Genomic DNA, 15229 nt, shown 5'->3' on the forward strand with positions numbered 1-15229 from the left:
CAGTACACAGGAGGTTGTCTGGCCGGTGAGGGAGAGGTGCCTGAGGAAAAGAAAACCTGGAGCAGTGTGAGGGGCTGGGAGGCAGGGCAGCTGCAATTTCACTTACGGGTGAGGGCGGGCCTCGGAGAGGTGGGTGTGAGGCGTGTAAGAGGGGAAGGGAGCAGCTGCGTGGCTCTCTGAGGAGGAGCAGTCTGGGCAGAGGGCTCAGCCCGTGCAAAGGCCCTGGGGCAGGAGCGGGCCAGGCCAGTGCAGGAAGGCCAGTGTGGCCGCGCAGAGTGGGGACCGGCCGGGCAGTGTGGCGGGGAGTCTGGGCGGTGCCTGGGGAGCTGGGACACGGCTCTGAGGGAGGGGAGAGGCCTGGCAGAGCTCTGAGCCGAAGAGGGGTGTGACCTGACCTAGGATTCAGAAGGCCCACACCTTGTTGTGATCCTCGTCTTTGGACACGGAATGGCTAAAACTCCAGCCCCTCAGGTGGTCTCCCGCCCCCCTCTCCCCTCCCCACCTCCCCTCCTCCCGGCTGGGCTCTGACGTGTCCCATCTTCTGAGCTTCCCCCAACCCCCATGTCTCCCTCATTTCAGGGTTCACCCGCTGGTGCCTTTGCCCAGGACACCCTTCCCACTGCTCTTCCCCGGCTCTCTCTTACCCGCAGGCCCCACCTCCTTCCAGGAGCCGCCCTGATGCCCAACTGGACAGCTGCTCCTGGCCGAGTCCCCACCGTGCCCGTGAGTGCCCCCCCGACCACCCTGTGTAATGGCGGGTGCTCTCATCTGGACTGTGAGCTCTGGAGGGCAGGGACCAGGCCCCTCTGGTGCCCAGTGGGTCTGTCCTGGCACCCAGGTCAGGGCCCAGCACACAGTAGGCGCTCAGTCATTGGGTGAGGAATGAACAGACGGGGAGGGTGGCTGTGGGCGGAGCAGGGCCTCAGGGTCCTCCAAAAGGACCCGCTTCGGAGGAGGGTCCAGGGTCCTGTCTGCGGCCCGCCTCCAGCGAAGCCCCTCGTTCTGTGGGGCCTCAGGGTGGCTGTGACCTCCACAGTGACAGCTGGAGGAGAAGTGGGGAGGGAGGGAGGGAAAACATCTCCAGCCACAAACAGCCCCCCGCATCCTGGCTGGCACGGACAGCTCTCAGCGCTGCTCTTATTCATTCCTGACCTTCCCTGCCCCTTTTATTTCCCCCCCTTTTAAAGCCTGGCCTGGGCCCCGCCACCGCTGCCGTAAACACAGCCCCCGGGATTTATCCCGCGGCGCATTAACCCCTGCCCCCGGCCTCGCCAATCATCCCGCTGCTGCGCAGACAGCCACAGCCAGCCAGCGCGCCCAGGGGCCGGGGCAGCGGGCACAGCTGGCTGGGGAGTCGGGCCCTGGGGCAAGGGCCTGCCCCGTGGCACCTGCTGACCTTGGCCTGGCTGCGAAGCCCACCCTGACCTCGGGCCCCGCCCACCTGGCCCTGCCGGGACCCGCCTCCTCGTGGGCGTTCACACGCGTGAACAGCCTCTCTCAGGACCGACCCGCAGGGGGCAGGCTCCCCTGGCTCTCCGAGACCTTGGCCTGGCTGCGGAGTCACCTTTCAAGGTTTTGGAGCAGAGCACAGACGGTAATTTTCCCTCCCGCTGGGAAACTGAGGCCAAAGGGCACGCCGGGGGCACGTCAGGGTCAAAGGCAGGGCCGGGCTTTTCCCACCTCCCCTGCCCCCTCCTCCCAGCCACAGGCCAGAGGCCTCTGTTCGGAGGGTGGGGACCTGCCCAGGCCGCCAGCAGTGAGGGACCAGGCCTGCCTCCGGCATCTGGCTTTGTCTAAGCGATGGCAGGCAGACAAGGCGGGGGGGGGGGGGGGGGGGGCGGGGGGGGGCGGGCAGGAAAGGGGCAGATGGAGACGTGGGGCACTGTGGGGCGATGGGAAGGCTGCGGCAGCAGCTAGGCACAGGGGCCCCGGGGGGAGAAGCAGCTGAGGAGGGAGTGGCATCTCCCCCCACCCCCTTGTTCCCCCACCCACACACCCTCAGACCACAGGAAGGGTCAAGGGTCACTCACCGCCACCGCCTCCGAGCAGGGAGCTGTTGGCTGCAAGAGAGAGAAAAAGCTGTCAGGTGGGGCGGGATGGTGGGGCGGGCAGGTGGGCAGGCTGTGTGGAGGGTGGAGACGGGGCTGCCAGCTGGGCCTTCAGACTCTGGGCACAGCCTCCTCCGAGGGAGGCAGGTGAGGGGGAGGTGAAGGGGCTGGGACTCCTCTCCCCCCGTCTTGTGGGCCTGGATTTGTGTGGCGGTGAGGGAGGGCCGCGGAGCCGCCAGGGTCCTGCCCGCTCACCCCGGGAGCCCCTGCACGTGGGGTCTAGAGTGGCAGATGACCTGCGGCCACGAGTGTCCACTGTGTTCGTTCACTCATTCACTCACTCACTCACTCACTCACTCATTCACTCACCCATTAATTCACTCATTAATTCACTCACTCATTCACTCATTCACTTACTCACTCACTCACTCATTCACTCACTCACTCACCCATTAATTCACTCACTCATTCACTCATTCGCTCACCCATTAATTCACTCACTCACTCACTCACTCATTCACTTACTCACTCACTCATTCATTCATTCACTCACTCATTCACTCATTCACTCATTCACTCACTCATTCATTTACTCACTCATTCACTCACTCACTCACTCATTCACTTACTCACTCATTCACTTACTCATTCATTCACTCACTCATTAACTCACTCACTCACTCACTCATTCATTCACCCTCTCTGGAGGCCCATCTGTGCCGGGCTGGGGTAGTGATGTGTACAAAAGGGCTCCTGAGGGTCACAGGCCGGAAGCCACTGGGACACTGTGGTTGCAGCGGGGGTGGTGATGAGTGTGGGGGGGAGAACATGAGATGGAGGGTGACGGAAGGGCCCGGAGCACTGGGCCTGGACCCAAAGCCGGGGTCAGCAGATGGGTGACTGGAGCCACGGTCCTCTGTGCCTCAGTTTCCCCAGGGAGAATCGGCCACCTTCCAGGGTTGATATGAAGCAAGGGAGCTCCCACCCGCGCCCCTCCCCCGACCAGAGCTGGACTGCCAGCCGCCCGGCTGCCCGGTCCACCTCGCTCTGCCCGGCTGCCGCCCCTCCCCCCCTCCGCAGGCTGATGGGGGCAAAGGGAAGCAGGCAGCCTCCGCCGACGTCAGGCTGTTCAGGCCAGCACCCCCCCCGCCCCCAGCAGGGCTCCAGCTCCGACCACACAGCGCCTGTGCCAGCGGCTGGTGCGAGTCAGGGCAGTGCCCTGGCCCAGGTGCTGCCAGTGGGAGCCAGCTGTGCCCCGCCCCTGGCCGCAGGAGCCCTGGCTCCCAGGCAGCCCTCAGCTCCTGCGCCGGCCGGGCACCCCTGCCTCCCTGTGCGAGGGGACACGCAGCAGAGCCGGGCGGGAGCCGGCGCAGGCGGTGCCACGCGGAAGCTGCGGACGCGGCTAAGTGGTGGCGGCGGCTCCGAGTGGCTGGTCTCTGGAGCTGACAGCCCGTCGCTCGGGGAATAATTAATTCACAGCCTGAAAACCCGGGGCTGCAAGTTGCCACGTTACTTGCCAGATTAATACAAGCAGCTAATTAAGATGGAGCGGCGAGGAGGACGGGGCGCTCCCAGAGCAGGGCTAGCGGGCCACGGGGAGCTCGGAGGCGGCGAGCAGCTGGAGCGGCTCCTAGGGAGAGCAGGAGGGGGGCTGCGGGGACCCCCGGCAGACAGGACCCCCGGCAGGCAGGCCCCCCGGCAGACAGGCCCCCCAGCAGACAGGCCCCCCGGCAGACAGGCCCCCCCCGGCAGACAGGGACCCCGGCAGACAGGCCCCCCGGCAGACAGGCCCCCCGGCAGACAGGCCCCCCCCGGCAGACAGGGACCCCGGCAGACAGGCCCCCCGGCAGACAGGCCCCCCAGCAGACAGGCCCCCCGGCAGACAGGCCCCCCGGCAGACAGGGACCCCGGCAGACAGGCCCCCAGGCAGGCAGGCCCCCCGGCAGACAGGACCCCAGGCAGACAGGCCCCCCAGCAGACAGGCAGGCGGCCGAGGGGCTGGGCCCCCAAAGGCACGGATGTGGCCTCTGCCCCAGGAAGGCGCTCTCAGTGGCAGAGGGGGGCTGTTTGCACACGGAGGGCCCGTTCACTCAGGAAAGCCCCAGGAAGGAGCTGCTGTCCCGGTTTCATAGACAGGGAAGCCAGGCCGCAGGGTTGAGCTGCACACGGAGGTAGCAGGATTGGAAGTGGGTCTGTCTGACTCCAAAGCCACCCCGTAAAGCGGGCTGACCCCGAGGCAGACTGCCCGAGGACCTGTCATAGGGCGGCCTCCTCCACACCAGGCAGAGCGCACAGTAGGCCCGCCCCCACCCCGCAGGTCTGAGGGCAGAGCTGGGGGGCTGGGCATCGGGCAGCCCTGTCCCAGAGCCAGCGGGGGCATCTCGGGCTCAGGGGGCCCAGCTCCCGGCGCCCTCAGTCCTCAGGGCAGTCCTGGCGGCTGTCAAGCTGCCCTCCCGGCCCTCCCCACCTCCCCCATCACCTCTCTCTCTTAATTAACACCGGCTGCAAATGAGCTGGCTCCGCTCGGAGGGAGGGCTCCGTGCCAAATGGGTTGGCAGGGAGCCTTGAAGGGGCAGGAGGGGAGGGGGCCCCGACCTGCCGCTCTGCAGGCCTCTGTCGGAAGGCAATGCCAACCCCACTTGGGTGACCCTGCCCAGGAGAGGGACCTGGGGTGACTGCCTGGTGCCCACCCGGCCGGGCGTGTCTGGGGGCCGAGGCGGCAGGCCGAGGAGGAAGGCTTTTCCCAGGCTGAGCCGGGGAGGCCCGCCCGGGGGCATTACCTGCTGCAGGTGGGAAAGTCAGGTGGGGCCGACCCCAGGGCCGACTTGGGCTGCACAGAGGACTGGCCACCGGCCTGCCCCCAGCTCAGCAGGTGTCCTCGGAGGCTGGTCCGCAGGGCCCTCGCCCAGCCCCGCCACACTCGGCCGTCCACCCGTCCACGGGGCAGCGACCTGCGGCCCTCCCTGCTCTCCCCCGGCCCGGGTCTGGCTCTCTCCCAGGTGCCTGGCCGCCTGGCCACCCGGAACGCCCATAGGCTGACCGAGGTGCTCAGCTGGGCCAGATCCCCGGGGCCAATGGCCTGGGGGTTTGGGGGGGATGCTGACAAAGGGGGGACAGTGCCCAAGACACCAACAGGCACCCTGGGGTGTGCCCCCCGGCCCCCCACCCGAAGCAGGTGGTCCCAGGCCAGGGCTGGCTCCCCCTCCTCGCCCTCCGGACGCAGCCCCGTGCCTCCAGCTCCTGCCCCTCCCGCTGCTGCCCTTCACGCTCCCCTCCCTGCAGTTGGGTTTCGGCTCCAATAACAACGGGGGATCAGCCATTTCTCAGGCGAGGAAACGGGGCTCACGGAGTGAGTGGGGAGTGGGGAGTGGGGAGGGGCTGGAACAGGACAGCTGGTTGTCGGCCCCCATTTTCTTCGCCGCCCCTGTCCCCTCCCTGAGTCTGAAAGGGCTCCTGACACAGCCCGGTGATGGCTGAGCCGCGAGGGGGGTGGGGATGAGCCCTGGATTCCAGCCTAAGCCGGGGCTCCCGACCTGGCTCTGCCCAAGGGACCCAAACCTGCCCCAGCAAAGCAGGGCTCTGTGAGCTCCGGGCGGGCTGGGAGCTGGGCCAGGCCTCACCTGGGGGCCCAGGGAGGGGGATGAGGCTTAGCTGGCTCTGCATGGGTGTAGGCTCCTGGGACAGAGGGGCACCCTGGGGGCTGGGGTGCCAGGTCTGGAAACTGCCAGCGGAGTCTGCTAGTCAGCGCCGCCCCCCCCCCCCCCCCCACCCCGCAGCGCCGGTGGTCCAGGCCCGCGCGTCCCCTGCCCCTGGACCTGGACGTGCCTGCGCCGCGCTCCACTGGCCTTGAGTAACCGGCTCCAAGCTCGGCGCTGGGCCTGTGACCTTGGGGTGGCAATGAGTCCTCACCCCTCTCGCCCGTCACTACCAAGTCCTCTGTCCCCTGATGGGGGCCCACGGGGCAGGGGCCGGGGGCCGGGGGCGCTCACTCCCCATCTCCACACGCTCTGCTGCCCTTCCCTGCCCCACACTGCTCCTCATGCAGTGACCCCCCAACCCCATTTCACCCCTGCTTCCTCCACGCCCTCAGGCCCTGCGCCTCCTCTGGGACCCAGCCCCTCCCCAGCGCTTGCTGTCCCCGTGGGCAGGTGGTGTCGCCGCCCAGGCTGTGCTCCTGCTCCTGACCTAGCTCAGGGCTGGCCGGTGGCCACTGCCCCGTGAAAGGAGACAGAGGACACCCCGGGGGCAAGGCAGACCCCGGGGCCACTTCTCTCCCCACACAAAACACTTTAATTGGTGCCAACCATGTGCCCGGTGCCACCAGGCACAGAGATGAACAGACACTGGCCCTGGGAGGAGGGGGAAGCATGGGGCAGCCCGAAGCCCGGCGGGCTTCACGGAGGAGGTGGCTGTGAGCCGAGGCTGGAGGGAGGCTGCGCCTTTAGAGAAGGAAAGGCATGTGGGGGGAGGGCATGGCCAGGGCCGGACGGTCAGGGCACCTCCCGTTCAGGAAGAGGGGCCTGGTCAGCTGGGCCCGACCCCTCCGCCGGGGGATGGGAGGCGCTGCAGGAGCCGGGGTGGGAAGAGGCGGAGTGAGCGGCGGAGAGAGGCCCCTCTTCCTCTCCCGGTTGCCCCCCCGCCCCCGCCCAGCACCCCCTTAGAGGAAGAGCCCCAGGTTGAGGGCCCAGTTGTGTGTCTTGGGCCCACAACACTGTCAGGGAGCCACGAAGATGTCATTTCTTTTAAGAAAAAAGTGAGCTTTAAGGTTGAAGAAGACGTGTTAACATACCATGTTCATATGTTTGTCTTTATGCCAATAAAGGAATCAAATCGGACTTTCATATTGTTTTAGGAAAAAGGGCCCGCAGTGGCCGGGGAGCGGGGCGGAGCCCAGGGCAGCTCTGAACTCACACCCCGTGCGGGAGACACCGTTACCGCCCGTTTACAGACGAGGGAGCCGGTCCACGGAGCGTGACCTTCTCACAGCGGATTGCGATTCTCCTATTTTACCCGCGGCTCCTCCTCCCACAGCCCCTCGGCTCTCAGGATAGAGAACTGGTCCCTGGCATTCCCCAGGCCTGTGCCCCGCGGACTCACCCCTCATTGCTTCCCGCGCCCCTCCACCTCTCCCTCAGCCACACTCCGGGTCCTCAGACTTGCCCCATTCCTCCTGCCCCAGGGCCTTTGCACGGGCTGCTGCCTCTGCCCGGAAGACACCCTCACCATCGCCCAGCCTGGGAGTCAGCCTGGAGGAGCGCATCAGCTACCAGGGTCGAGTGTGTCTCCCTGGCTACGCCCTCCCAGGGGTTGTGAATCACTGTTTCCAGCATCTTCCCCTCCCAGGTGAGTGCCTCCCCCCTCCCCCCGTAGCCCCGTGTGTCCTGCCCACAGGGTGTCCCCAGCTCCCAGCACAGAGCCCGGTGCACAGCAGGTGCCGCTGACAATTCACTGAACAAACCACACAGGTTGTACGTGGGCTGTGCCCAGAGTCGCTCAGCGAGGCTGCCGGGCTGCCTGGCTCCGAAGCCCGGCTCTCACCCACGGGCCGCGCAGAGGCGGGACCTGGGAGGGGTGTGCAGGCCACAGGGCTGGTCCCAGGGCAGTGGCAGGAGGCGGCTGGGAGCCTTCCTCTGATGGGAACTAAGTGCTCCAGCCCCGGTGGGGGAGCGCCCAGGGAGGCGGGGACGCGTGCGGGGCTGCTGCCAGAGCGGGGACTCAGTGACCTGGAGAAAGCGCCGAGCCGGTCGCTGGGCCGGGAGAGCCGGCGTGCGGGGGCAGCGGTGACAGAGTGACTCTGAGCCCACACAGTCCCTCTGCCTGCTTCTGGGGCCGCAGCTGACACGTGCCCGGCCGCTGCTCCCAACACCTTGTCCGGGCCTCACGTGCGGAGAGGCCGCCAGCCAGCCTCCGGGACCTGGGGGCTGTCCCTCCGCCCCGCAGGCCGGGCCGCTGTCCTCCGTCCTCCTTTGCGAGGCCAGATCTCAGCGTTCTGTCATGTGACCGGTAGGCATCCAGTCCCCACCGTGCCAGGCTCTGGGACACAGCGGGCAAGGCCCTGCAGCACCGCGCTCACCGGCCGGGGGGGTTGGGCAACAACAGAAGGAGAATAAACTGAAAGAGAACCAGTCGGCACCAGAGGCTGTGAAGGGAGTAACAGGGCGAGGAGGGCGGTGGGGCTGATCTAGAAGGACCAAGGGACCTCCTGCCCGGAGGGAGCAGCCTGTGCAAAGGCCCTGGGGCAGGAGTGGGCCTGGTGGGTTTGAGGTCCATCCAGGAGGGGGCGAGTAGGAAAGAAGGTCAAAGGGCAATGGGGCGGGAGGGGGACCCGCTAGCTACTGCACTGTCCAGGGGATCCCTTCCCAAACCTCCCTGAGGGGGTGCCAAAGAGGCTCTGTGTGTCCTGACTGCAGCTGCCCGTCTGGCCTGCCTCCCCCCGGCTGGGCCCCACTGCTCCCCTGTTCCCCAGAGCCTGGCACAGTGCCTGGGACCTACGAGGTGATGATGGATTGCCGACTGGCAGCCCCACAGGCAGGTTTAGGGGAGTGGGCTTTGTTCTTGGGAAATTAGTGCGTTGCCCCCCACCCCCAGGCCAGTGGTGTTATGGAGGGTGAGTCCTTTAAAACATGTTTTAGATGAGAAGTGCCCCGGCGAGTGAATAACATGTAAAATGTGCTGAATTTCTGAAGATAAAACGAGAGACTTCAAAGGCATCTCAAGCTGCGAGCAGTTACCCTGTTTGACAAGCTCTGCCCCTCAGGCCAAGGTCACTGTCCTCTGAGGTGGGGCTGCCCGTGAAAGTGTGAGGGTCACTGGACGTTTCCCAGGTTTGGGGGCGCTCACGGGGGAGGGGGCAAGGGGCTCACATTTGTGGGCACCGACCACAGGCTTTCACTCGGCACCGCTGCTGATCATCTGAACACGTCCTATTACAGACGGGGAAACCGAGGCCCAGAGAGGCCCGTGACTTGCCCAAGGCCACAGTGCTTAGCGGGCGGGGCCAGTGTCTGTGCTCGGCCAGCCGGTCCTGAAGCCCCGGCTGTGAACTTGAATTTGAGCCAGTCGCTCTGCCTCCTGGGGCCTCCGTCTCCTCGTCTGCGGGGTGGGTAGGTCAGTTAACGGACGTCCTGGGGGCACAGATGGTAACGTGGAAAATGCCTGTGAAACGGTGGCAATGGGGTCCCGTAACAAGAGCAGCTTCCTACTGAGGTTCGGTCACCAGTGCCCCAGGGAGAGCCAGGGGGACTCTGCTGAATGTGCAGCTCCATTCTACAGAAGGGGAAACTGAGGCTCAATCAGTGCCTGGCCCGAGGCCACACAGGTTAGGGTGGTGGAGACAGGATTCGAAGCCCGCGGGTCTGACCCTGGAACCCGAGACACGAAGCACCCTGCTCAGCCAGACTCAGCTTGTTTGCCTCTGGGACTGAGCCCCTCACCCACTCGGCTCTGAGCAAAGCCCTGCGATCCTCAAAGCTGTCGGGAGCTGTACCCCACCACCCCACTTCTAGGATGCCCCTCTCACTGGCCCTGTGCCAGGCCCTGCCTCCTCTGCCTCCCCTGAACCTTCAATCCTGCCCGACCGCCCCCCCTTCACCTCTGCAGCGCCCTCCGGGGTTTGCCCAGGCCTCCCACCCCACCCCAGGCCTCTCCCTACAAAAGCCACCCCGGCAGCCATTTCAGTTCAAAGCCTGGACTGGGTGGTGGTTCCTGCGGGCCTGGGCCTCTCCTCTGTCCCCTCCTGCCTGGGTGCCTTGGACTCGGCCCCTAGAGACCCAACCTCCCAGCCAGTGGCCCCCAAGCTGGCCCCCAAACTCTCGGACCCCCAAGCCCCTCAACACCCACTTTCCCAGCCCCGTCCCAGTCACCTTCCACTTGCTGGTATTTGGTTATGCCAGAAACTCATGGGTAATCTACATAAACGTAACACACGTAAACAAAAAGCAGAAGAAAAGGGGGGTACCGTTCGCTCACCACTCAGACTCCACTAGCCCCGTTCACTTTCCTGCTGGACCTTTTAGACTTTAAATAAAAACAAAACATAGTTAATAACACGTTTATCAAGCCAGTTCTCCGCGCCAGGCACCGGGCCAGGCCTTTTAGGTGGATTCTCTCATTTCACGGTTCCCTCCCCTGAGAGCCAGTGAGGGTGATGTTATTTCCCCACTTCGCAGATGAGGAAATAGAGGCTCAGAGAGGTTGAGTGACTTGCCCAAGGTCACGCAGCGGGGCTGGGAAGTGGGGGAGCCAGAGTGTGAGTCGGGGAGTCCGACTTCCAAGGGACCGCTGCGGGCCGCAGCGCTGAGGGTGCAGCCGGGGCTGCCGGGCCTCCCCTCCCCCAGGAGCCGGGGGCAGGCACTCAGCGTCCCACCATTAGCATAACCATGAGCAGGAGCATCCCTGAAACCCAATTACCAGGAGATGGCTTGGGCCCCAGCCAGCCGGGTGCAGTCTCGTCTACGCAGGAATGAGGGGCTGGAGCCCAAGGGAGAGGGATGGCTGAGGGAACTGTCCTGAGGGGAGGGGCCGGAGAAGGCCCCTGGTCCGCTCCGGTCGGTGTGGGTGTGAGGCTCTGATCAGTCCCGCTGGACAATGCCAACTACCCCCAAGGACAAGGCACAGGTTCTTCCGCCCCCAGCCGGCTGGGTGACCCCCGGCAGCTCCGTGCCTTCTCTGAGCTTCATTTTAAAACCAGGAGCTGATTGAACAGAAAACAAACCGTGGGTTTGGAGGAGGAAAGAGTTCCCCCTAACAGCCAGGCAGGCCGGGCCTCCACTTCCCACTTCCCCTCGAGGCCCACTGACCGTCTCCTCTCCCCTGGGCCCTTCCTCTGCCCCTCACCCTCATCCTCATCCTCACCCTCACTCATCCTCACCCTCACCCTCATCCTCATCCTCACCCTCACTCATCCTCACCCTCATCCTCATCCTCATCCTCACTCATCCTCACCCTCACCCTCATCCTCACTCATCCGCACCCTCACCCTCATCCTCATCCTCATCCTCACCCTCACTCATCCTCACCCTCACTCATCCTCATCCTCACCCTCACTCATCCTCATCCTCATCCTCATCCTCACTCATCCTCACCCTCACCCTCATCCTCACTCATCCGCACCCTCACCCTCATCCTCATCCTCATCCTCACCCTCACTCATCCTCACCCTCACTCATCCTCATCCTCACCCTCACTCATCCTCATCCTCATCCTCATCCTCATCCTCACCCTCACTCATCCTCACCCTCACCCTCATCCTCATCCTCATCCTCATCCTCACCCTCACCCTCATCCCCACTCATCCGCACCCTCACCCTCATCCTCATCCTCATCCTCACCCTCACTCATCCTCACCCTCACTCATCCTCATCCTCATCCTCATCCTCATCCTCACCCTCACTCATCCTCACCCTCACCCTCATCCTCACCCTCATCCTCATCCTCATCCTCATCCTCACCCTCACTCATCCTCACCCTCACTCATCCTCACCCTCACCCTCATCCTCACCCTCATCCTCATCCTCATCCTCACCCTCACTCATCCTCATCCTCACCCTCACCCTCATCCTCATCCTCACCCTCATCCTCATCCTCATCCTTATCCTCACTCATCCTCATCCTCATCCTCATCCTCACCCTCATCCTCACCTTCACTCATCCTCATCCTCATCCTCATCCTTACCCTCACTCACCCTCATCCTCATCCTCATCCTCACCCTCACCCTCACTCATCCTCATCCTCACCCTCACTCATCCTCACCCTCATCCTCACCCTCACCTTCATCCTCATCCTCATCCTCATCCTCACCCTCATCCTCTCAGCAACCTTTTCTATTGACTTCACACACACACACACACACACACACAGCCCCTTGACCTACCACCAGCCCAACAAATACACCATCACAGAAGAGTTGACGCGTGCCCCGCCCCCCAGAGGAACCCCACCCTGCATTCAGGTTGCATGTTCTTGACGGTTCTGCTGTGTCTGATATTAGCAGGGCCCGCACGTCTCCATTTCATAGAAAGCAGAGCTCCCGGGGGCAGCTGCAGGCCCCGCCACGCTGGGGGGTGGCCCAGGTCGGCCCGTGCTGCTCTAGCTGGTCTGTTTGCGCTGCCGGGTAATACTCCAGGCCGGGGCCGTCCCACACCCTCCATCTGCCCTCCCGCAGGCCAACAGGCCCGTGTGCGGTTTTGTGTCTTGCACACGCAGCTGCAGTGGCATCGTGCACAAGCCCCGTGCACACACGTGCCGGAAATTCTGTCGGGCATACACCTGGGCGTGGGACTGCTGGGCGGTGGGATATGCACATCTTTTACTTCTCTAGTTTTTGCCAAATTGCTCTCCAAAGTGGTTGTTCAGATGATCGCTTTAAAATATAAATTAAGTCATGTCACTTCCCTGCTTAAAAATCTCAAATAGCTTCCGATTACATTAGAATAAAATCCATATTCCCCTCCATGAATGCCTGGCTACATCCCACACTCCGCTCCCCCCCAGTTTCCTGGCCTTCTTTCTCTTCCTCCAATAGGTCTTGCTCTTTCATGCCCCAGGGCCTTTGCACATGCTGCTTCCTCTGCCTGACACACTCTCCCTGCAGCGTTTCCCAAACAGGCTCCCTCTTACCCTTCAGGCCTCAATGAAAGGTCACCTCGTCCGAGTGGCCCCTCTTGACCACCCGGCTGAATGCCTCTGGTCCGGCTGAATGCCTCCGGTCCCTCTGACCACACTGTATTTTCTGTTGGAGCCCACACCATGGTCCGGAATGATCTCATCCTCAGATTTGTTTGCTGATGTGCTCCCGGCGTGACAGCCTGGGAGAGGGCCTAGTCTTCTGTGGTCATTCTTGTACCCCGAGGCCAACACGGTCCGGCACTGAGGAACTGCTCTCCGTGCCATTCATCCATTCAGCAGACATTGATTTGGGCCAGTCTGGCTGCCCTGTCTGGAGGGTGCATGAGCTGTGGGTCAGGGAGGGTGAGCTGCAGCGGAGGGGCTCTGCAGAGGGGAGTGTGGTCGAGTTGAGGGCAGGGAGCCGGGAGCCCTCTCCCATGGCCTCAGGGAGCCGCGGCAGGTGCGGGAGCAGCAGGGTGGGGCTTGCACTTTAGAAACACCCTCTCGGAGCTGCGGGGGAGGGAATTGTGGGGGGTGGGCCTGGGCAGGGGCTGGGGGATCGTGGTGGCCAAGGGGTGACAGAGGGCCAGGGATGCTGTACCCACAGGGACCAGTTAGAGGAGCGTGGGAGACCGGCTTCCGGGTGTGGCCCAATCCGGTCAACGGAAGGAGCACTTGGTGTGTGCGCGCCCCCTGCCCCCTCCCTCCACCCCTGCAGGGAGCCGGGGCAGCTTCCTGATGCAGAAATCCAGCGGCTCCTCCCTGGACCCCGGAGGCGCCCTTGACCTAGCCCCGACCCTCGAGCACAGATGGGACACGGAGGCCCTCGGGGGACAGGATCACTCCTGTGGGAACATGACGTGCTGCACGGAGACCAAACACTCACCTTCTCCTCTCCGGGACAGAGATGGGGCAAACCCTGGCTGCCCAGGGAGTTTGGGCAGACCCCAGGAGGACGAGGACTTCCTCAGAAACTGCCCCCCCCCCACAGCCTGGCCAGCCCGCCTCCTCGGCCGCCTGCCCGCTGATGGCTCCCGCACCTGACGGGGACTCCCAGGACCAAAGTCTTGGGGGCCGGCGGGGGGCAAGGGGGCTCTTTCGAGGTCACTCAGCCGGGAAGAGGCAGAGCAGGTTAACCCTTCAGTGGGAGAAGCCCGTCAGCAGGGCCAGGTGAGGTGGGGAGGAGTCCCAGCTCCCGCCCTTCCCTGGCCCTGGGGTCTGGGCGCCCGGGGCACCCCAGCCCTGTAGGCTCAGGACGGCCATCCTACCCCCTTCCAGGCCCCAGCCTGGCTCCTGCCCTGACTGCCTCATGTCCCCCCAGGGCTGGGTGCCCCTCCTCTCTGTCTTCCTGACCTCCCAGCTGGGCTCTGCTGTGAGGAGGGGGAGGAGGAGGAGAGGGAGGGGAGAGGAGGCAGGCAGTAGCAGCCATTGGTATGCAAGGCCCTGCCTCAGCCCCTCCAAGGCCCAGCCTTTCTGCTCAGCTCTTTAAGAATCCCTCCTAGGCAGCGAGCAGCTTGGTGGTTGCTGGGCAACACCCCCCCCCCCCCATCCCATTGGCACCCTCTCCCTCTCCCCCTCCCCCTCCCCTGTGCCTCCTCTCCGCCCAGCCTCAGCAGTGCCCTTAGCTGAGAACCCGTCAGGCCGGGCTGCACCTGTGCCAGCAGGTGAGGGGCCTTGAGTGACCCCACCCAGCCCCAGCCCTGGGCCGCGGCTCTGGGCCAGCAGGGACTCGAGGAGGGAGAGCCCGGGCTCAGGACACCCCATCTGCAGCCCCCTTGCCCCCGTGTTCAGTGGCTTCAGCCGCCTGAGGTGAAGGAGCTGCCGGGGAAGGGCAGAGAGGACCGGGGGTGGGGAGGTGGGGGGAAGGAGCCAGGAGCTGAGCAGGTGACCCGGCCACCCAGCCGCTGGGCTGCCGCCTGCAGACTGTGCTGGGAGAAGCCCCCTCCTTTCTGCGGCCGCGCACCCCACCCTCCCTGTCTGGTCAGGAACCTGGGTGGAAGAGCCCAAGGTGGTGGTCGGGTGGGGGGTCCCTGAGCCCCGATAAACAGGTCTGCAGGGGTCAGAAGAGGCTCAGTGATGGGTGGGGTGTCACTGGAGGCCCGGACCCAGCAGATGTCTCTGAGGCCACAGTCTCAGAACCTCTAAGCATCTTCCACCCCCCCCTTCCTCAGCCCTGCCCTTCCCTCCTCCCTGCTGGGCGTCTGGGGGGTGGGGGGACCCTGCCCTGCGGCTCCCCAACATCTTGGGCATGGGCCCTCCTTTGTCCTCCCAACTTCTTCCTGATCAGGCTTGCACTTCCGGCCTCCCCTCTGCTTCCATCTCCACCACCCTCTGCCCGGAGCCGCTCACCACCCACCCTCCGCCTGGACTGCCCCTGCACACAGTTCACGCTGCCTCCCTGAACGTGGATGTGCCACAGGTGAGGGACAGCCAGTCCCCAGAGGAAGCAATGGGGGGAGCGTGGCCAGGGAGTGAGCGGGAGAGGGGCAGCCCCGGGGCGGGCAGAGATGGGAGTTGGGGGGCGGTGATGTCATCTGTGGGGAGAAGAGGAGGCTCCCAAAGGAGAGGAGGCCCA

General features: G+C 64.5%; 1 protein-coding gene across 1 annotated transcript in view; it reads right to left on the reverse strand.

Moving 5' to 3' along the window:
- MACROD1 (mono-ADP ribosylhydrolase 1) overlaps positions 1–15229 on the reverse strand; it is a 129844-nt gene that overhangs the window by 12239 nt on the left and 102376 nt on the right. Inside the window, exon 4 of the mRNA XM_079787391.1 lies at positions 2031–2060. Within this exon, the coding sequence (XP_079643517.1) occupies positions 2031–2060 (30 nt within the window). The remainder of the gene's footprint in view (positions 1–2030; positions 2061–15229) is intronic.

Source organism: Cnephaeus nilssonii (assembly GCF_951640355.1).
Source record: "Cnephaeus nilssonii genome assembly, chromosome: 13".
Classification (NCBI taxonomy): Eukaryota; Metazoa; Chordata; class Mammalia; order Chiroptera; family Vespertilionidae; genus Cnephaeus; species Cnephaeus nilssonii.